General features: G+C 40.5%; 1 protein-coding gene across 1 annotated transcript in view; it reads right to left on the reverse strand.

Moving 5' to 3' along the window:
* Positions 1-23,639, reverse strand: part of LOC311259605 (eukaryotic translation initiation factor 3 subunit H) — a 57,998-nt gene that overhangs the window by 18,461 nt on the left and 15,898 nt on the right. Inside the window, exon 3 of the mRNA XM_084356839.1 lies at positions 3,877-4,044. Coding sequence (XP_084212965.1) covers positions 3,877-4,044 — 168 coding nt within the window. The remainder of the gene's footprint in view (positions 1-3,876; positions 4,045-23,639) is intronic.

Here is a 23,639-nt window from a genome sequence, read left to right on the forward strand (position 1 = left end):
GCCAACTGTGACAAGTCATTTGCCTTCAGCACAGCCAATCCAAAAAACAAGACACAGCCAATCTAAATTCATGCTGGCCAATCTCCACTGAGACTGGTTGGTGACAGCCACATTTGATCAAGACAGCTATGACTTATCCACAGAAAGCTTCATAACTAAAATAAAATCCTGCATGATCTAGCTTTAGATCATTATGACCCCAAATGTTTTTTGTTGCACACATTATATTTATATATATATTCAAGAGTACAAAGAGGGTTCTGTTTCCTTTTTGTCTTCAGTCTGCAAAGCAAGCACCAAACCCAGGAAATCAAGTAAGTGACAAAACTGCACAAAGTGAACTTCTGGCCAAAAGAAATGTGTTGATAAAGAGTGCTTAAAATAGCAAGGACCTATTGTGGACTGTTTTTTTAAAGGTTTAATTGAAGAAACTTGATGTTCTCCAGGAAAGGACAGCCCAGTCAAAAAAGCCTGTGTGAAAATATCGACTATAACCCATGTAATATAAAAGGGATATACTTCAGTGATAAAAGCTTAAGGGTTCCTTTATGTGTCATCTTACAACACCAAGGTTGTAAAAACAAAACTATAAAGAACTTGCGTGTTAAAGTTCCACAAATTTCTGCGGACTCATGAAAGACAACGACAAAAAATGGTAGCATTCGAAGCAGGAGAGGCCTCCCACGGCTACATACGATAGCACTCCTCGTGACAAATAAACTAAATGTCATGTGTAAATTAGGTGGAGTGTCCCTTTAAAACTTATGGTATAATAACACTTATCTCTGGACCTGCAAAGAGGTTAGCTCAATGCCTGTCCATCTTAACCTCTTCAACTGGTCATCTCATGTTAGAAAACTGTTTCCATGGCGAGCATATTTAACCAATTGGTGTAACAATCCACTCTAATTTCAAGCTGTCATTTGACGGAAGCTATTAACTCGCCAGTTGGCCAACTGATTGATTCATCTATCGGCATAAATCGACCGCTGTGCTAATGGCGAAGAGAACAAAAAAGGAATCAATTTTCTTTCCTTTTGACTTTAAACAGAGATAATGTCAATTCCTCTGAGGTGCTTTGATCCATTAAGCTCTGCATTATTGACTGACATTAACAGGAGCCCTCGTTTAGAATGAGAAGGGGCTGACTGCCTGCCTGAGTGGCCAGCTGGCTGGCAGGACTAGATCACATGGGTTCATAAGTCAGCTAGTTAAAATTAATCTTTGCCTATCATAGATTTGTTCCATCTAAGAACATGACAACCTTGGAAGTGATTCTGGAGAGAAAGAACAGTGCCAGGAGGAGTCCTTCACACTCGGCAGCAGTGAAACGCTGATGAAATTCAAAGCTGTTTTCATAATTTTTTAGAATGACAATTCTGGTTACTGCCTCTTGACTTGAGGTGAGTGGATAAACACAGAGCTGTTTTAATCAAAGATTGTGATTTCAGGTCAGTGAAGCTTGTAAGAGTTCTTGTGACACACTAGCTGTACTTATTACACACTTATTTTTCGGTTCATAAACCTGAAGGAGGAATACTCAGCACATTATGAAGCATGCAATGTGGGCTAGAAAAATACCATCTTGATGCTTTCTGGCATTTTAACAACATCTATATTTGATTATATGTTCTGAGCTTGTAAAAGTCTGTGATGTGAGCCACATTTCCGCACTATGCGTATACATATAAAACCAGATGTACTATCACAGAAACCACTTAGTACTTTTTCCATTTACTTAAATGTGCAGCTATATACAGCTCCATACAACTTACTAATATACTGCCTCTACTAGTACACTGCCTATGACCTCAGTGACCACTTGGAGTGGTTATGTAGCAATGAATTTGCATTTATTTAGACAATGAAGAGTTAAATGCACACGGTTTTGTAGTGACAGGTTTTAATTTGCTGTCATTTGAAAGAAAGCCTTCACCATCTGGAGTGGCATTTGTGGTACAGCAATTATGAGCAGCTCTTAAAGCTCTTTTCTGTGAAGCAGGTGCAAGCACATGAAGTCCCTGAGTGTCATGTTAGTGGCTACCAGCTACCTTGTTAATCCTGTCATATTTTCCCAGTTCTCTGTTCGCGGCTGCCTCCTCCGCTCCTCCGACGGCCTTTCAGGGGCTGCTTGTAAGAGTTCTTGTGACATGTGAGATGTAGTGTCGCAACTTTTCACCAGCCATTGATGGTCTTCTGGGAGGGCATGACCCCTGTTTTTTGCAGTGTTAGACAGGAACTTGCACCACCAATGCACCCTACTACCTTATTGTTTGATAGCAGTTTGCGTCGTATAAAATTACATTAATGTCATCTTAAGATGACTTTGCTTATTACAGATCTTCTGCAATATTCTTTCAGGTCTATTTTAAAATGTACTTGATGTCAATGTAGACACTTGCAAGATTTATCTTGAGACGTATCTATTGTTTGTTTTTTTTAAACCTTTGTGCTGCTAACCTCAACTACTCTTTTCCTACGTCTGTCACACTGATTTACTGCTGAGACTTTCTGAATGTCAACAACAAGAACATCACAAGAAGTCTTAGTGGCAGTACTATTCTTAGATACGTATTGATTTAGGAGACTAAATTTGACTTATGTTTGTGTAATCATGGCTCAAACTTTAAAGAATATGAACCATAAATGATTATAATCAACTCCCTGGTAACAGTGCCATTTTTAGTGCCCGAGAAGTAAAACTAATTTTGACCTGGTGTATTGAACCCGAGCAAGCATTTGTGCTTTTGTAATAGGTTTTTTTCTATTGTTTCATGTAAATTCAGCCTCATTTTGTGGAGCTATTGTGTAAAACATAACTGGTCCTGGCCTCCTCTCCTGGAACCACTTTTCCACCAGCATGAACCTGTCATTAGTGGTCGCCTGGGAATGGCTGAGTGGTTGTGTGACAGGTGAACAATGTAGCAGTAGATTTGCTCTCTGCGTTCTTGTTCTTTTAAAACTTAATCAGTAAAACAGTATTTTTGCTTGAAGGCCATAGACTGGATAATAATTAGGAGCCTGCCTGATCAGTACCTATGCTGTCCTATGGTTGAACTCATCATGGCTATTCAAACACACTGAATGAGCACTGGTTTGAAATTTAGGTGACAACTAACACAAAGGTGAGGGTAAAAAAAACGTTTTTGCCGTTAAAGGCTCTGTTGAAATCCTGTGTTGTGCTAAAAGCCAGTCGTTAGTTTGTTAGTGGACTCCATTTCTAAGCTAACATTAGTGCTCTTTGTTAGGGGAGCGGAGAGTTGCACTGAGACGAGGCACTTGATAAACGTGCGTAAAATCACATCCTTTGGACTGTCGTGGAAAATCCAATCAGAGTCATTTCACAAAGAAATCCAGTCCAGCAGCAAACAAATCGTCGTATACAGGCTTCTATAGGCAACAGAGAGAGACGGGGAAGGTCTCATTTATCATTTCACGTTAAATCCACTCATATATGGCCAATAAAAAAAGTGATTAATACATGTAAATAGCTAGAAATCATTACAGAGAGCCCATTTAAAACCTCCAGAACTACTTCGATAATTTTAGAATATAAACATGGGGTTACTTTGTTGAACCAAGTAGGGTGGCTGGGCGTAACACAAACAAAATTATTTTTGATCGTGACTTCAACCAAGTTCTGTTTTAATGCTTTGATATAGAAAAACCTAGTTCATAATAAATTATATTTTCAACCTAATGCTGCTAGATAGAACAAGTGCCATATTTTCTGTAACCTGATATGACAGACCCCACCTACGGACATGTTGGAGTAGCTGCCCTTTGTCCCCCCCTGACGGAATATGCCGTTTTTAATGGATGTGGGTATCATACTGTTGATAATGGTATGAATGATAAATGTGTGGTACTACTTACCATAGATGAGTACAACTGACTCTTCGATGGCGTGCTGGTAGCTGAACTGAGAGTCGAGCAGTGCTCGGCTGACAAAGGAGCCATAGTAGGTGGACTGGTACCAGCCTACATGCAGATGGTCAATGTTGACGTGACGCAGAGAACGCATCATCTCCATCTGGTATTGGACTAGAAGCAGAGAGAGAGGTAGGGAAGGAGAGAGAGGGAAAGTCAGAGGAATGGGACAGAGGAGGGGAGAGAGAGAGAAACATTTAAATTCAGGATGATTTGAAATCAGCTTGGGAATTTTCTGTTTTGGATCTATGAATATCTAGTCTCCATCTGGAACTGGACATGGTGTACGAACAGAAGGAGGGACAGAGAAGATGTGAGAAACATAATAAATACAGTGAAAAAAAAGATCAACACGCATGTGAAGGAGAGATGCACTGAAACAGAGAAAAAAAGGTCTTTGTCTTCTGTTATCAAGTGGCAGTGGTGGAGATTTATAAAACAAACATCAACAGGGTTCGCCAGTCACCCTTTCATTCCTCATGTCAGTAAATATACCCTGGTAGAGAGAAAAAAGGCGAGATAGATACAAAAACAGGCCTCAGCTACTGGGGAGAAAGCTAGATACATTACAAGGAGAGCCATTTCATTACACAAGACACATCCTAAGGACGCACAGCCAGAAATACAAACAGCCTGCCTTGCCGGCTGTAAGTAACAACCGACGCAAGAGAGCAAAAGCAGCATCTCCATGCAGGCTGGCTCGAGGAGGTTGATAAATCAGGGTGTTATTGGGCAGCTGTGGCCCCGTAGACCCCAGTCTGTAGAGCACATCCTTCTCCTGTTGGGGCTGTTAACGAGAACAAACTGGAGAGGTAGAAAACGGGAGAAAGCAGAAAAGCAGATGAACGGAAAAAGAGCAAAAAGGATAGAAGTATGGAGGACGGTGGAAAGAGGAGAAGGGGCTGTTAAAGTGTAAGGTAGGGCAAAAAGGAATGAGGGGGAACAGAGGAGGAAAAGAGGAAGAAGAGGAGAACAGAAACAGAAAGAAAAGAGCCAGTGAGTAAAAATGTGATGTCATGTTATGAGCAAGCGGATATTTCTCTCATGGCTTCTTTCTATTGGCTTGAACTCAGCCACTGGTGCTGATGTTATGTAATGCAAGGGGCGAGTTCAGTCAAAATATATTTCCATGTCAGTTATTCATTTGGCATTTAACCTCATGGACGCTCACAAATGTCGCGCTCACAAAGAGGCTCAAAAACTGCATTTCAGGAATCTGCGATTATACAAACAATTATACTTTCTGGTTTATTTCCAGTAAGTTATCCGGTCTTTAACCAACCTCCCACAAACACACACTTCTCACTCACAGTCATTCGCTCTGCTGCCTCTGCTGTACTCCACACAGAAAACAAATGACACTCCCGAGCCCACAATTACACATTCAAACCCTGCAGAGTGCGGCATAAGGAGAAGGGCAGCGCTGGGGTGCCTCTTTCTCCTGACAATGAGGTCTTGCGGAATTTTGACAACACCTGGATTGCAGCACTGGATGGGGGACAGACAGGCAGAGAGGCCCTATTCACGGCCCGCTCTGCAGGGATGGACAGGATGTACCAATCTAGCCTTTTAATCTGGCCTTTTTGTTTAGTGATTGACATGGTCAGTGAGACAAAAAGCAAGCACAGTAGATGGACGGGAGAATACTGGGGGGAAGAGATGGGAAGGAGGGAGAGGAATAGAGAGAGATAAGGTCTGTCCGGGGGGGCAAGGGGGTTTTAAGAGCGTTGTAGCAATTCTGTGACAAACTGCAGATGGAGGATGAGGTGTTGGGGGCGTCTGGCACTGTGTGTGTGTGTGTGTGTGTGTGTGTGTGTGTGTGTGTGTGTGTGTGTGTGTGTGTGTGTGTGTGTGTGTGTGTGTGTGTGTGTGTGTGTGTGTGATGTGATTCCTTAGCGTAGAAGAAAACCCACTGGAGATATATGTGTATAGTATATTTCATAAAGAAAAATTAGCTGGCAGGGGTAGCAGGTGGGTGAAGATTCAAGTGTCTGCTTCTTCGTTCCGAGTCTACGGTGACGAATGAGAAGTAGGTGAGAATTAAAACATGGAGTGGGTGAGACAAGGAATGGGGGTAGCAAAAGAGAGAGCTTAAGGATGGGAGAGCGTTTAGCCCCATCCTAACTGCCCTTTCAATGCGGGAATCATGGGCCAATACTCCACCGTCTGTGTCAAAGTTTCAGATGTGGAGAGGGGGGACAGTTTTGCTGCGGCTCTGATTTGCCTCCGAAGGTAGTATCAGAGCCGCAGCAGAAGCAAGATGGCGTCTGTGTGAATGGAAAAGCCGGCAGCGCGGAACAGGGGTGTGTCGGTCTGATGGTGTTCACAGTCTGACAGCTAAACAGATCCTTCACTCATCAAATAAAAGAGAAATGACCCACACTTCTACCCACAAAGCAAGGACCAAACAACAGTAATGTGGTAGCAGGTAGTGTCTTAGGATGACTATTTTTTATATTTTTTCCCCTCATAAAAAGTTGCCAGTCTGTCCTACTGACTGCACCGCAGTTGAATGGCGGTGATTATGTGAAATGATTTAAAGCAAAAAACTTTAACTCACCATGTCTCTGTCATTTTCCACTATTGTGTCGTTGTAGTTACTGTCTCTGGCAACTTGTAGTGAAAAAAATCACTGCGATAATGCAGAGTCTCTGTGTGAAAAGGGTTTCTGTGACAGACTCAATGTCTTGGAGAGTGACTCTGCCTAGGGGCAGGCTAGCAGCAGACCCCGAGTCACACAGAGCTCAATGGAGAGGGAAAGGCAGCCTGCCACCTAACTACTATATCTGTCTCTGCACTTCCATGCCAATCAGTATGTGTGCTTACCTCTCAAGCGCCGCTGATGCGTATACGTGCCCCAACACCCCTTCATTAGCAGGGAAATTGTGCACATAGTGATCTGTCTCTGAAGTGAAAGCTGAAGACTGGAGGATTGACTATAGAAGCAGGGAAACCAATCAGCTGCTTCCCGTGTCTTATCCAATTGCCAACTACTTTCACAGTTCTGTATGACCTTATCAATATATCAATATCTTTATGTGTAGGGTCCAATCTGTTTGTTTTTATAAAATGATTACTTAAGTTTTAGACAAATCACCTATTACTGGCAAGAAAGATTCGATCCGCGTTTGTTTTTTTCCTGCATAGAAACTAGGTACACTGACTTTTTGTCAATACTGCTTACTCTGCGTTTATTTCAATATTTGCTAATCAAATGTGAATAGGATTTTTGGTCATTGTTCATCAAGGATTCAAGATTACAGACTTAAAAAAAATATATATATTTACCTTGGTACCTTGGCTGAATGTGATTAAATCAACCATTAAACAAATGACAGTATCCCCTGCCAACTAACCCACCTCTTTACCATCATGTCTTGATATTAGGTGACAATATGTGCACAGTATCCTTGCTTTTAGAAAGATAAAAGAGATAGAGATGTTCTTTTTCTTCATCTGATGTCAAAGTTTAGATTTGTGTGTCCAAATTCTTCTCTGTGTCCTTGTGCTCTTTACAGCTAGGCTCAATCCGACTGGCTGTGTAGAATTTCTGAAGACTGAATTCAAAAGACATGAATCTGGGAAGGGTTATGAAACTACTTCTGAAGTAAAGAGAATTTCATAAAGCGCAGGGCAGGTTAAAAAAAATTCAAAGAAGATGTGACCACACAATGTTTTCCCTGAGCCGATAAGTCAAATGAGCAGCTTAAACTACCAGTGACCAAGAGCCCACGGAGTACACGGACAGAGATAGAGGTTCTTGGCAGAAATGAGAGATAATATTTGCAGGGATGGCAACATGTCCGTCTTCACACATCATTTGGTTAGGCTAATGCTCAAGTTTCCTCTGAATCTCAAATCAGTGTACTGTTGTAGTGTACTATTGGGTAAACTGTATTTAGGTAAAAGTATTTCCAAATTGATTTTGGGGAAGATTTATGCTCTAATTGCCCCTAACAAGTAAAAAACATTGTACAGTTCTTTAACCAACTGGCATTCAAGTCTACACAACATTTCTAAAACTAACAGAAGGGGACTGAATGTTCTCTAAAGGCAATAAGGAGACTGACTTGTATTCTACGTCTTTACTTGTATGCCGTCTGAATGACACCCAGTTTCCACTGGAGACTCAAGCAGACAGGCTGACTTACAAACAAACTACTACACGCTATACACAGGTCAGGAAGAAACGGATAGAGGACACAAGCAGACAACCAACCGACACGCAGCCTGATAGATAAACTGAGATTCAGACGGCTGAGTGAGACAACAGGCCAGGAAAAGGCCATCCAGCTCATCCACCACAGATCTAACAGAGAGCTTAGACTATTGCTAATGCCATAGGATCACTGCCTTGTTTGTTCAAAAACGAAGTACAACAAACACAAAGAGAAATAGCAAAACAATCTGTGTGACCATCTGTCATACAGTAGGTGGTTGTGTATGTATATATTCTCCACTATATGGTGAAGTGGTAAAGCCTCTTACATCTTTGTTTTTTTTCTGTTCCTGGTGTGTCATATTGGAGAACACCCACACACTGGAGATCAGGGAACAGTTGAAAGCAGCATGTAGGACGGTGTGACGGTGGTTACTTTTTTATATATTTTACTTCACTCTCTCAATGCCAACTACACGATGTTTGAGCAGACTGATGATTTCCCCACCGATGCCTTTAACTATAGCAGTTGTGATATCACTGAGCCAGAAAAGAGGCTAAGAATAGCGTGCCCGTCTGGGCTGCAACTGAAGATTATTGTTGTTATCGATTAATTTGTAAATTATTATCACGATTAATCGAATACATTAATAAAACGCCCAAAATCGTGAAAACAGCTCATTTGAATTTAGACAAGCCAAAAGTGATGTTGTCAAACCCCTTCTTTTGTCCAACCAACAGTCCAAAAGACTCACTTTGTCATAAATGACAAAGAAAAGACACATTTGAGTTTGAAGACACATTTCTGGCTGAAACCAGAAAATGTTTGAAATCTTTGTTCTGAAAAGGTTAATCAAAATACTAATTTATTTTCTTTCAATAGACTACTTGATGAATTAACTAATAGTTGCAGCTGTACTATTTTGATAAATAATAACCCTCAGGTGACAATTGGACATCAGGCTGATGTGTATTTGTCAGACTTACTCAGAACCATGGACATTATTAAACTTAAACGCACCCAACTTGGGTGAGGAATCCTTTATTCATGATATCTTTCTCCAGGTATCAAGGGGACATTATTTGTGTTTGGACACTAGTCTGTAGAAGTCACCCACGACAGTATCCAAGACAAAAGTGACCAAAACTACCTTGGCTTTTATGAAAGATCTAATCTTGACAGATGTGTGGAGACAAATGCATCCTCAATCCAGAGGCTACTCTTTCTCTTCTTGCCCCCATAATTCCTAGGATCTACCTTTTTCTCTTGTTAACATAGCCAATTCATATAACATAAGAATCTGAATACTTATCTCCAACTCTGTAAGATCATTCACCTTTGACCCCGTCTATCTTGAGCCAGAAAAAAAAACAACTATTCATACAGATGGCATTTGCAAGTTTTTACCAGCTATAGCTATTCTGTGAGCCAAACTGTGCCTCCTCACCCAATAGTTTATATTATGGGACAGGCTAAAAGCTCAACCAACAGGACAAATAATCTCTTACAAAAAGGTATTAGAAATGGCAGACCCAGAAGTGTCTGAATTAAAGTAATTATACCAATCACCGGTAAACAAAAATGAATGACACATTTAAACAAATGTATACACAATGGAATCCCCTGAAGATTTGACTAAGATTGATGAATTTCTGTCCACTACTGATTTGCCCAAACCTGGCCAAGAAGGCGAAGAAGAATCTTTATCTTCCCTTCACTCAAAAAGAAATTGAAAAGGCCCGAGGCTCATTACAGTCTAATAAATCACCCGGGGAGGATGGTGCCCAAATCTGAATTTTACAGAGAATTTAAGGGTTTACCCAACCCCCCTCATCACAGATATATTTAATTTAGCATTGAAACTAACTGTCAAACTATCGCCCATTTAATTCTCTACTTCTATAATCACTGTGATTCACGTTTTGGCCAATTTGATTATTAAATTTAGACTATAAAATGGACCTCTAAGGCCGGGGTTATCAGTCTAGCAAATGTTTGCCAAGATGAATAATTCTGGACCACAGTGGCTTTCTTTGAATCGTATGACAATGCATGTTTAATATTATCCACCTAATAAAATCTAAGACTGAGCCTTGTACAGCTGTAGTTCTAAATGCTGAAAAGGTCTTTGACAGGCTGTTGCGGCAGTATTTATCTAAAGTACTGGGCAAGTATGGGTTTGGCCAGTTGTTTATTATTGAGTGAAAACCTTTATCATGAACCCCGGGCCAAATTCTAAACTGCATTTCCCTTGAGTAGTTTGACAGAGTTGTTCTTTGTCTCCAGGATTCTTTGTCTTGACTATTGAGCCCCTAGCCAGAGCAATTGGACAGGATCCTAATAGGAAAGGGCTTCAAAGTAGATCAGACAAATCAAAAAATTAATAACATGGTAGATGATATAATTTAGTACTTAATAAAGCAAGTTAACTCCCACATCAAATGACAGATTCTACAAAACCCTTAGTGTTATTTTTTTTAAAAGTGAAATTATTCCACAAATAAGATTTAATTACACTGAGATAGCTCATTCAAGCAGCTTCCAAATGGTATTAAATATCTTAGAATAACTGTAGATGACCCTTAACATTTGTATAGACTTAATTAGGTCGAAATTCTCAGCAGAAATTAATAAGATCCACGTAGGTGGAGTTTGCCCATTACTCCAACTGCCAGAATGAGTGAAAATCAATACCACAGAGGTTCTAGTATTTTTTCCAGTCCTTAACTATTCCACTATCTCAAACTTTTTTTAAAACCCTAAGCAAGCATGTTTAGAAACTGATATGGACTTAAGGGTATCTATGGAAAAAAATACCATGGAATCATAGATTAGGGACCTTCCACTACCCAAGCAGCTCAAATGCTATTTATTTAATCTCTTTGTGGGGCTGACAGTGTCCCCTTCTAGATACAAATTGGACTGCATTCCCTAAAAGAAAAGGTACTCAGGGATTTGATTTATAAATGGAACTCCAGGACTATATCCAACAGGACAGAGCATCCTATTTTAAAGCTTTTGACTAATATATGGTTTAAGATGCAGAGAAGTCTTGGGCGGAAAATGGAAAAAAATGAAATTGTACCCTTGACTTTTAATAAAAACATTCTGGAGACTTGGCATCATGGAGGGATCCAGCATTTAGAAGATCGTTAAGTAAAAGGGCCTCTCGTGTCCTTTGAACAACTGAAGAGGAAATATGACTTGCCAAGCAAGACCTTCTTCTGCTATCATTACTTAAGATATTTTCTTGAATAAAACCTCAGCTCAGAAATGTCTTTACCTGGGTTTACTGATATCTTCAAACTGCTTCATGAGCGAAATACAAATGTATTTCAAAAATGTACAACCTATGGCTGAGTGAGGGCCCAAAAAAATCGAGATGAGAATCAGATCTGAACATAATTGATGAACAGATCTGGTCAGATTGATGTCAAGATTCTCTCTCAGCTAGTGATAATGTCCAGCCAAGGCTGGTTCACTATAATGTCCTCCATCAACTGTACCTCACCCCCAAAGAAATTACATTAATCCAAACTTGAATGGTTATAAATGTTCTTCAGATGTGGTATAGAGGTCGGCTCATTCCTGCGCTCTACCTGGCTTTGCACAAAGGTAAGGCCATTGTGGTACAACTTCTGTGACACCATGACCAAGATCTTAGAAGTTAATTTCCAATGAGCGAGAGCTTTGGATATTGGGTCATTTTTTCATCTGCGAGCAGATCTTCAACTAATTCCTAAATTAAAATGTATAGCATTGACAAGGAAATCTGATTCCCTCTTCACTGATAGATGGTCTTTGGAAATGAAAAGTTGTATTTCTTCGAGAAATATATTCTTAGAAAAGGATGCACTAACCTGAAAATTTGGCAGCTTTATAATGAGCATATGGGTATATTAGTGAGGGATGTGATAATTTCAGGCTATTTCTGATAAAATACTGTGTTAGTGTTTCACTTCATGCATTGACTTTTCTTTTTTCAAACTGGGTTTATAAAAGGTAAGTGTTTCTTTGGTGTTTTGTGTTCTGTGAAATTGTACAAGATTAATCTGATAATAAAAATAAAATATAGCAAAAAATAAAACGGAATGAAAAAAACAGTACCTCTTGCACATTAACGGCAGCATTAGCCAAAAAATAACTAATTTAACAATATCATCAAGGTGCGGAGGTGGGAGCATCCGCCACTGTTTGCTATTCCTCACCCATTGCTGCTGCCCTGCCGCCTCTCCTATCAATCAATCTGGGTCCCGGGGCCAGACAGGGAATGAGTCTGCCCATTCCCTTAGCGCTGCTTGATTGTGTGTGTGTGACAGAGAGAAGAAAGGGGGTGGTGTGCGTGTGTAAGACGGAGGCAAAATGAATGTGTATTTAAAAGAGTATGTGTGAAAGCATGAGATCAGTGTGGGGTAGAGAAAAGAGAGAAGGAAACAGGACTGAGTGATTCTGAAAGAAAGTGCAAAATAGGAGAGCAGGAATGTGTTTCAGAGCAGGTGTGTCTTTAAATGTGTGGAAACAGAAGAGAAAGACAGTGTTAGATGTGTAAGGCCTAAGGATGCCATGTACTGCATGCTGTACATCTGGAACAAGTGTGTGTGTGTGTGTGTGTGTGTGTGTGTGTGTGTGTACCACCATACGTGGAGTAGGGGTAATATCAGCTTGGAGCTAAAAACCTCACCTTGGGCAGTAATGGTAAAGAGTCAAAATCAACAAGGCACTAGCAGCGTGTGTGTGTGTGTGTGTGTGTGAGTGCATATGTGCACGTGTGTATGTCTCTGCAATGAACCAGACAGATAGTCCATACTCTAACACTCAATGACACAAGAGGTGAACTGCATCAGACCTTGCATGCTGCTGTAGGCCACAACATCTCAGCTCCGGCAGCAAGATGTGGCTGAGTGTGTATGTGTGTTTGAATGTGAGGATGTGTGTCACAACACATTCTAATCACCACCTTGACAGGCTGACGGGGCCTTGCCTGGAAAGTCTGCTGCAGTTTTACACGCACACACGCACGCACACACGCGCACACACACACACACACACACACACACACACACACACACACACACACACACACACACACACACACACACACACACACACACACACACACACACACACACACACACACACACACACACACACACACACACACACACTGAAGTTTAAATTCACTAATTTCAAGTGGAGCGGATGAATAATAGAATAAAATGATGTCAAACTTGGCGTGCTATATTTCCTTTACCCTCCATTTCCCTCCCCTTCTCTCTCAGTTTGGTCAACCGAAAATGTGAATGGTTAAAAATCAGTTTAAATGGCTCAATCAGACCTTTATTGAAATAACCTGATTACATTTTGTCAAAAAAATGTGCCTCTCTTAGTCACAATAGACAGAGAATGATGAGCTTTAGATAGGCCATTGATCAAGGACTTAAAGATAAATGGTGAGAAAGGGCTCTCAAAGCTTGGTTTCAACACAAAAATGCACGGCTGTGATTGAACGGCACTCTGAAGAGTAGCGGTGGCGTAAACTTAAAAGGATGGACTTTCTTACCTTTTACATATAAAGCACTTTTTTTATGTTGACCCATCAATATCCTTTCAAAGTTGACATTGAAAAACAAAAACAGCCATTTTGGGTGATTGATGATACTGCATTTCTTGCTGCCTGCTCTAAATGACTAATTCCTCACATTTTTACAGTGGCGCTCAGTGGTGACAGCCAAGCCCGCTCATCTTGGCATTTTATAAATATTTCAGAGCCAAGACAAAAACAAAACAAATGTTTAGGCGCATTACAATTTAAGGACATTGCTATGGATGCACTGCGTACTGTCTGGTGAATTGTCTCCGTAAAATTGGCAAACTGACCAAACATCATCAAACAGGGAAAAACACAGGTTGAACACGTCACACGAATCTGACAAACCTCTCCAGACAATTCCAAAAAAGGGCAAACAGCTATGGTAAACATCTGTGCTTGTCTGTGTTGTATCATATCAGCGTCTTGCTGAGCGGAGTAAGGCGCAGTTTCACAGGATCTCCTCTTTTTTTTTTTAATCTTACCCTCAGGAGTCAACACACCAACCCTAATTTAGTCCACACGCTTGTCCCACTCATTCAACACAGCTGACAACCCATTCTGCCCTCTCTTCTCACATTCATTTACCTAAATTACTCCAAGCTGTCTTGTAAAGTAAAAACAGATTGGTTCTAACCATGTCTGTGTTTACACTTTTATTTTGTATCCTCAGTGTTCTTTAAAAGCCTCTTTCTAAGCATTCTATAAATACACCTGGCTTGACTTGACCCCATATACAACAACAACAAAAAAAGCACTACATCTGCTAGAGAACAAAGTGAAACTCGATATCTGAAGGCCTTGAGACTTTCTGCTGAGTCGACTGTTGTTCCACTCCTGCTTTCCTGTTTACCCATCCTCCTTTAACCTTCATACTCCTCTGAGTTCCCAGGAGCAGCGAATACCTGATGATATTAATGCACTTTTTTCCTCCTCTGTGTCCGTTCATCACATTACAAATCAATGGTGAACTGTTGAGTCCACTACTCCTGAAGAACCAGTGTTTCATTCAATGCTCTGTGCATTTTTGGGTCAGTATAATTCATTTTTGAGGGGAAATGTAATTTATTTGGGGGGGAAAACACTGTCCTTGTGGACTGAAATATAATCAAGCTAGAAAGTGAAAAAAATCCACAATGATTTGAAAAAGGACGCTTAGTTAAGTTATTCTCAAGGACACATTAGATCTGACATCCACAAATGCACAGCAATGTCTGTACCCTGCACCCTTGAGGTGAGATGTTGAAAAAAAATCTACAGCTCAGACAGAATTTGACATTCTTAAAATGCATAATATTGCCCATATCCATTCCCACCCCACCCCACACCGCCCCTCTGTCCCCTGTGGAACAGATTTAACATGATAAAGGCACTGACAAAATAGTCTGAAAACCATGTTTTCTCCACTACCAGCCACTTAAGACAAAACCTTCAACAAGTTGCCAAACATTAAGTGTCATTCGTTAGGCCGTGCGACTTTTGTCCCACTGGAACAATATAATACGCCAATTAGGCCTTGAGCTAACATCCATTGCCCTTGAAGTGCCACCTGTATAAACCTCTTATTGATTTACTTTATTTGTTCTCAATCTCTCTTTCACTGTCTCTATCTCTTAATTAAAAAAAACACTTTTACTTCTAGCCAGCCATACGGGGCTTTTCTATACATATGCGCTGGCCCTGCTTGACTCGGCAGGTTGGCCGAGCAGATATTTTAATTTGTGTTACAGCAGGGGTACCCACTTAAGGGTGTGCCTTTAACTAATGACACACTTGTCTTGCATAGTGGTTAAAGGGTGGGTCGTAAATTATAGTTAAACAGTACTATCGAAGACTCACTGGTGATCAGCACCTTTCATTTGCTATGAATTCTTCACAATTCAATGATTTCTTGGCCCCAGGTACAGCTTGGGTTTTCCTAACACAGTTAAACTAGTAATGGAAATGCAAATCAGCACAGCATGGTTACCCAACCCAATATAAACCAACAGATGAATGCATGAACACATACACATGCAGGTGTTTGTACGGGCTGATGTAGGAGCTGTCCTTAAGCTGGTTAAGAGCAGAATTGTGCCTTCCAGGCACCAATCCATGCAGCTGATTAAAAAAAAGAGAGAAGCCAAGATGAAAAATAACCTTGCACACAAACTTTCATACTAACCCCTTGCCCTAAAAAAGTAGGAAAATAAAATCAACAACAGACAATTCAAAAATGTATCCATTTAAGTCCAAACCTGTAATTCAGCTGCAATATTTTAACAGTATGAGTTATGTTGAGTGTAAAGAAGGTAAAGGAAGATTGAAACAGCGAACCAAAAAAATATGAGCATTTCAAAATGGCCAGCTTGTAAGTTTAATTAGATAGCAGAGATTAGATAACTGCATTGAATAGATAAACAACTGAAAGAGTTGGCCAAAAGCACTGGGCAAATGGTTAAAATAGCAGAAAGAAATGGAAAAAGATTGTAGAAATTGTGAGCCGAAAGTAATGCATGAATGGTTAGAACCGCTAAAGGTAATGGTAAATGGCTGGAACATCCAACTTCTGCCACTCAGGGAGATGGTACTGACAGCACTGAGTATATACACAAGAAAAAAAAAGCTGGGAAGTGGTGGTGTAGATACAGTATCTGCATGACAGCACAGCCACAAGATTAATGAGGACTACCTCATAATGACATACATGAGAGACAGAAAAAGACAGGTGGAGAGAGGAGAAGTGAAGGGGGCCGTTGCAGAAGAAGAAACGAGAGGGTGTAATAGGTTGAAGGAGAGGAAGGCGACCGCCTGGTCTTTCATCTGTGAATGCAATTTCCTAAGTGAGCACACTAAGTGGAGCAGTGAGTTTGTGTGTGTGAGGCAGAGATGACATGAGGGAAAGCTAACCTATGACATGACTATTGATCTCTGAGGTTCAACACGTGATGAGGAGAAAATGAAGAATCATGGCCTTGCCTATATTGTAGGTACCTGTAGGATGAACGAATTAGGGAGGCACGATATTAGACTTTTGCCAATGTTTCCCAACTGATTTTGGCCAGTTGCTGATACTGATATTTGCTCATACTCTTTCCCACCTGCAGAGAACAGCAAGTCTCTCCTGTCGTCAAATTCATATATTATTATTCCTACTCATCATTATGGTCCACTGGCAGATGCTGATAAACAGTGCTTTTCAAAATGTACGCATAGTCAAATACAAAAACTACTTTGAGCATAATTAAAGTGCCTTTCATATCGTCAGAAATGTTATATAATCTTTAGTAAAACTCGACTGTACCTCATAGTGGTTGTGTCTGTGCAGACATGCTGCATTTTGTGATTTTGCAATGTGATTATGTCTTTGTCTTTACTGATGTCCTGTCTCCACGTGCTCCACGGGAAGTAAATGGTGGTATCGAGTTGTGGTCTGGTCCAGGGTGTCAGGAGAGCTACGAGGCTAATTTTCAGCAGCACCGCCATAATGGGATGTGTGTGCCTATTTGTGAGTTTGTCTGTGTGTTTGTGTGAGCGCGCCCACCTAGGTCCATGTTCCACCTGGCACAGTGGATTAGGTGCAATTAATCTTAGTTAAGCAAGCCCTGCGGAGAGTATGCCTACCTGACACGTGCACGCACACACACACACACACACACACACACACACACACACACACGAACAGACACACTAGGCCACAAACAGGCACACAAACACTCCGAGCGATGCACAGGAGAGAGTAAGAGCACAGTGAGGCAGCTGCTTTGTGTGCATAACACACTGACGAGTTCACCATATGCACATTTGACAGCGCCGCTTGTCACAGGGCTTTGTTTTCGTAGTGGGGATGGGGAGATGATGTGGAAGGGGAAATGGTGTGTGCCCGTTTGTTTGCTCACATGTGCACATATCCTGGTTCATCCTTTTGAATGGGAGGAAAGGGAAAGAGTTCCATTTGATCTCCTCGTCAATGTTCGTTTAAGAGCAGAAAAATGACAGCAAGAGGTAGGAGGTACAGAGGGTACAGATATAGTAGAAAGTGTAACATACTTCCCTTTAAACTGTGTGATCATATAAAAGGCCCTGACAAGACAAAAAAAATATATATATACACACATATACAAACACTACAATACAGAATAGAAATTGGTGCACATGGGACATGCATGAACGACTGCAAAAGATACTTTAACCACAACTTAAAAAACATCATGTCAGCCTCTTTTGTGTTGGGGTTGCTTTTTTAATTCTGTTTTTATTTTGATTGTGTTTAATTTAAATGATTTTTTAAAATTGTATTTGCAAAATTGTTACTCCTGCTTGTCTTTTTTGTGTTTTTAGAAATTGGCATTATATATACTTTTTGCCAGGTATAGATCCCTTAGCCTGTTTTATACAGGTGTCAGTATCTATACAGGGGCAATTCATTGTGGCGCCAACCGCATCGATCGTCTCATCCATATCCCATGGGGCCTCACCTGTGTAAAATACCCCTGATTAACGAAGCCCAATAGAGCAGTGGGAGGAGATATTTCAGGCATTCAGGCTTCCAGAAGTTAAAGTCCTGTTCATATTTTTTGAAAAGTCTTAGCTGACAGTAAGTTGGAGCAGTTTCAGAACAGTTCAGAAATGGTTAAATCATTAGAAGAGCAACTGGTAGGGATGCACCAATTTACTGGCCGATATGGGGGTGGTTGACTGACACTAGCTTATCAGCAACTAGGCATTCAGTGATGCCAGGGGCTGATGTTAATCTGCTGCGTTGAATTTACTTAGTGCTGGGTACATGCGCAAAAAGTAAACATGTCAGCTGTTTGGGAGTATTATAGGTGACTGTCCCAGTGAAAGATCAGCGACTGCAGTTTGCAAGATATTCCAGTGACCTGACGTGATCTTCGTGGTAAGAGCCACAAGATGTCTTGTAAGCCGAGACCAACACAGACTGCGGTGTTGAAACAACAAAGACTGCGTTGTTAGAGGTTTTAAACAAACGCTTTGCTCTAATGGAGTCAGAGCCCATTTTCTGTATCACAACCTCACTGTATCCAAGATATATGGAACGCTCATGTGGGATAGGCCTGCTGCCAGAGCTGAAAACAAGATGGAGATGAGCGAAATGGAGAGAGAGAGGATTACCCATGGGCAAGAGGGCACGAAGGGACAGGGCCGAGTCCACTCTGCATTCATGTTTTAGGGGATTCTAAGGAAAAAGGCCAAATTTGTTAATTTGTTATGCTACACAAATCGAATGTTTTTGTTGGGCTAAGTAATTAAAAAAACTCTCCTCATTGAGTTATATAGCAGGATAAAAAGGCTTTCGAAGGGGTTATTTTTGTATTGTAAAGAAGGTTATATTAAAGGTAATTTTATGTGTATGATAACTGTGAACTCATTCATAGATAGTCTAATAAATGACTGAATGGTTTCAAAACAGTATAGTTATTCTTTAATAAAGAGGATTTCATTGTTTACTTGACAAAAAAGGAGAATAATACACAAAAGGGTGAAAAAACAAAATAACACAAACAACTTAAATTTAAAGATATTGCTAACAATAAAGGTTATCAACCAAGTTGCTATTTTAAACACGAGTATTGGCCAAAATTATCATATTGGTGCATTCCTAGCAACTGGGTTAGGAAATATCCGGTTCTTTGATAAAAAAAGAAGTTAAAAAGGACACAATCTGTTTCCTCCATAGAGGTTAAAGGAACAATTAAGCCCCTACTGTACTGGCCATTTCTTTATCTTGCTCTCTCCCATTACCTCATCGTTGCCATCTTTACTTTTGTTACTCCTCTAGTTTTTTAAGCTGTAGCTCTCCTTTCTATCTCCCTATTCCCACATCTCAAACCCCCTTCCCTCTCTCCCCCTTGCCATCCTCAGCCATTTTCTTCATATCTCTCATCCTCGTCACATCCTTCTCTTCTCCCCTTCTTACCTTTCACCCTCCCCCTACTCCCTACAGCCCACCTGGATTAGCAGCAGTCTGCGGTAATGCATTCTGACCCCCCCCCATCCCCACCCACCCTTCTCTCAACACACAGACACACACAAAATTTAATGTGGGGCAGAATCGTGATGAGACAAAGGAGCGGATGAATAAAACAGTGGAACTGATGGCGATGGTGACGGCACCCGGGGGACCCACACTCTTGATTTATAACGCTGGGTGAGCATTCAAAAGCAGATACAGCCCCGGCTCGCTGCTAACAGCCAGTCTCAGATCTACACTACAATGAGAGAGAGAGCGAGAGAGAGAGAGCGAGAGAGAGAGATGGGAAGAGAGGAAAGGTGGGAGACTGTGGACAGGGGACAAGAAACAATCAGTGGGAACTTTCTAGAGCTTGGGAAAAGGCAAGAGGTGCCCCCCTAAATCCTAACACATAACCGTGTACGTGATATCTTTGGTGTGTATATATTTCCGTTAAAGGTGGGCTGCCAAGTGATTTCTAATTAGCCTCACTGAGGGAGAGCAAGGAAAAACGGAGGAAATCAATTTCCCATTTGGGGCAGGTAGAGTGATCTATTGAAGGGCTAACCCCAAGGAAGACCTTATCAGAATAGGAGAGGGCTAACTTTTTACTAAACACACACGGGCACGCACGCACGCACACACACACACATACGCGGGCACGCACGCGGACACACACACGCACGCACACACATACGCGGGCACACACACACACGCACACGCACACACACACACACACACACACACACACACACACACACACACACACACACACACACACACACACACACAGAAGAGAGTATTTACAGCTAAGAACGGAGAGATCATGGCAGAGGCATTTTTAATCCCCCTGACTTCAATTAACCCAGCGTGAAAATGTCTGCCACAGACGACAATTAAAGTCCCAAAAACTAAGGACTAACCTTGCAGACCCTACTGCAGGAAAAAGCTGATGTAAATGGTCTTAATTAGTTATGTTTGTGTTTTTATATCCAATGCTTTTCTTTGGTTTAAGAGGATTAAGAATTTTTTATTTGTTTTTACAAACATCCCCTCCAGTGGACACCGGCCAACAACTTTCATAACCATCTTTCAGCAAAAGATTCTCGCAAACTACTTGGTAAAGAAACAGCAAAATGCAAGAAATTTAAATGCTCAACCTGCACGTTTCTGTGCAATTTAAGGGTCTAAAAATCTGTAGCATGTGGCAGCTTACTTAGTTTTTTATGATCACTACATTTCTCAAGGAAGACATTTAGGGGTTCATAAAAAAAACAATCTTCCATCTCCAGGTGTGCATTCATCAAGCCTTATGATGGTGCATTACTTAAGAAAAACTAATTAAAGAAATACATATTTTTAATCATAAACGGCAAATTATTCAAAGCAAGCTGAATATTTTGGTTCTTAACATATATTGATGAGCACCTTTTAATAATCCATGCCGCAAAACTCTACTGGAACAAGTTAACTATTGGCCAAGTAAAGTTCAGCCTGGTATCAAGGTAAGAAGCATGGCCTATAAATAATGAAGACACCTGCTGCAGACCAAAGGGGCCATTAGAAAATGAAGAGTAGGGAGGTTAAAGGGAAGGCAAGGAGACTGCAATCATCTAAAATCTCAAGAGGAAAGAATATTCAGTTGGGATGTCAAGGACCATTGGATGAACAATGATGGATGGAAAAGAGCAGCTACTATAGCTGTCCTGCCAGCCACAGATATTCACAATGCTAAGTATCAGTTCCCTCCACAAAGACTCTGCCTTCTCGAACAAAGCTAGCTATTTAGGTTAGCCACCTAAAAGGAATGTTATAATGGTCTATTTCTATGCTGGCTACGTGATCATAGTTTAATATTTCTCACGAGGACAACATTTTGCAGTGTTATTTTAAAACGTTTGGAAAACAGGAAGGCTCAGAGAAGAGTAGGACATTGATAGTAAACCAGATATCAGTAATGTAGCTTTGCTAGCAAATGTTAGCTAAGGCAATAGCCTGTGTCAGTTAAATGCTCCATCACAAACTTGTGTCTTAGAAAAGATTCAAATAAAAGATGTTACTTTCGTATTTATTGTACAGTTATTAAGAGACCTTTCTACCCAGAAAATTGCATTAGTGTTTCCTCACATAAAAGGTCGGGGCTATTATTGTTTTGAAGAGTAGACGAGGGTGATGAGGGGAAATATAAAAGTAATTCAAATGTCTCTTTTTATTGCACTTGGTGGCTGAACATATAATTAAATAACTTCATGCAGCTTATACCAAGTACTATTGAAAAGTTCAGCCAAAACATGTACTAGTGTGAGAATTAAAATTAGGAATGGGTACTCACTAGAGGTGTTATTTTATCTGGCAATCGTGGGGGCTGCATCTCCTCCCTAACACCTACTTCTGTCACACATTTCAGCTTGATACATCTGAACCTGTGTGTAATTGGCTTGAGCCTCTGTACTACATTCACAGTGGCATCTGACATGATCAGAAATATTACTTCCAGAAGAGTACTCAGAAAGAGACGTATTTTGCTGGCATTCAGTCTTACTCATAATGGGAAAAAAGAGAGCATTTAAAAACTGGCATAGCATATAACAATTTCAATTATATATGAAATTAAATATTGTAATAAATATTGTTATTGCATGATATGTACATTTAAATAATGAACATATAATGTTGCTTGCACTTACATGACCTCGATTGTAGCACCCTTACCTTCAGTATGCAACAAAACACTTGGATCAAGAAGAGGCTTTTGGAGCGAAGTGCTGTAGACTGATGAAACAAAAATTGAACCCTGGCTACAAACAAAATATAAGGCTGGCAAAAGAGAGAAGCTATTTGGTGGTGAAAAAAAAAACCTTACAACCACTAAACACTGCAGTGGATTTATTATGCTTTGGAGTTATGTTGCAGCCAGAGGCATATAAGGTGCAGACCATTCTCACACAGCACATTTTGACTTGTCACAGCATGAAAAGCACAGGTGTAACTAATAACATTAACGATCGCTGTGTTCCATTTCGGGTTCCAGTTCACCATACCAGTGAGCCAGTACTCACACTTGAGGGGTCTTGGACCCGAAACACCAAATGAAATGCAGCCATGATTAATGTTATTAGTTACACCTGTGTCTGACAAGTCAGAATGTCGGCTTTGAGAAAGGTCAATTGTTCTCAGAGAGACTCCAATATTTAAAAAGGACCAACAAATCCTAGAAGCCAATGGCAACGTGACAGAGGCTGAAACAGAGTCGGTTGTTGCAACAAAACCAGGATCCTAAAGTAGAGGTAGACTGAATTATTGGTTTTGCCGCTTAATTGATTAAATTGTAATTAGAGGATTGGCTCTGATAGTAGCTGATGGTTGCACAGGCTCCACCAAGTGTTATGCCTTTAGGTTCCCTACACGACAAGCTTTTCAACATGACTTACTGACTTCATAGTAGCTCAAAGAGTTAAAAAAAACCTCTTTCACCAAGATTTTTAGAGTTAGTTTGAAGTTCCAGATTTAAATATTTATTTAGGTATTTATTACTTTGCCTTAGATGTTCAGATCAACAATTAAACAGTTTTTAATAAAGTCATAGACTGTTCATTTCTGACAGCGTCCTATTTGTTATGCAAGGGATATATTGGGAGATTAATTGTAATTATATCTGCCTTTAAAATGATTCATATTATTATATTGTGTATGCTTATCCTTTTTAAGAATGTCCATGGAAAAAAGAGCCTCTAGGAATTCTGGAAGGATTTCTGTAGTCTTCTAGTCTCAGCATTAAAAATTTCCTTTGCATTGAGGCATTTTCTCTATCTCGCCGCCCAATCATATTCACTTCAATCTGAAGTTGAGCGGCTAATTGGCTTGCTGAGTTATCCAAAAAGTGGCAGCAGGAGTGACATAAACAACAAACAACAAACTGAAGAGAAGGTGCCAATCAGTAAAGTCAACCTTGTTAATGACTACAGGTTGTTTATACATCAAGAGCAACTTTCCATGTTCCCTTTAATTA

The sequence above is a fragment of the Pagrus pagrus genome (assembly GCF_965226575.1).
Source record: "Pagrus pagrus genome assembly, chromosome: 7".
Taxonomy (NCBI): Eukaryota; Metazoa; Chordata; class Actinopteri; order Spariformes; family Sparidae; genus Pagrus; species Pagrus pagrus.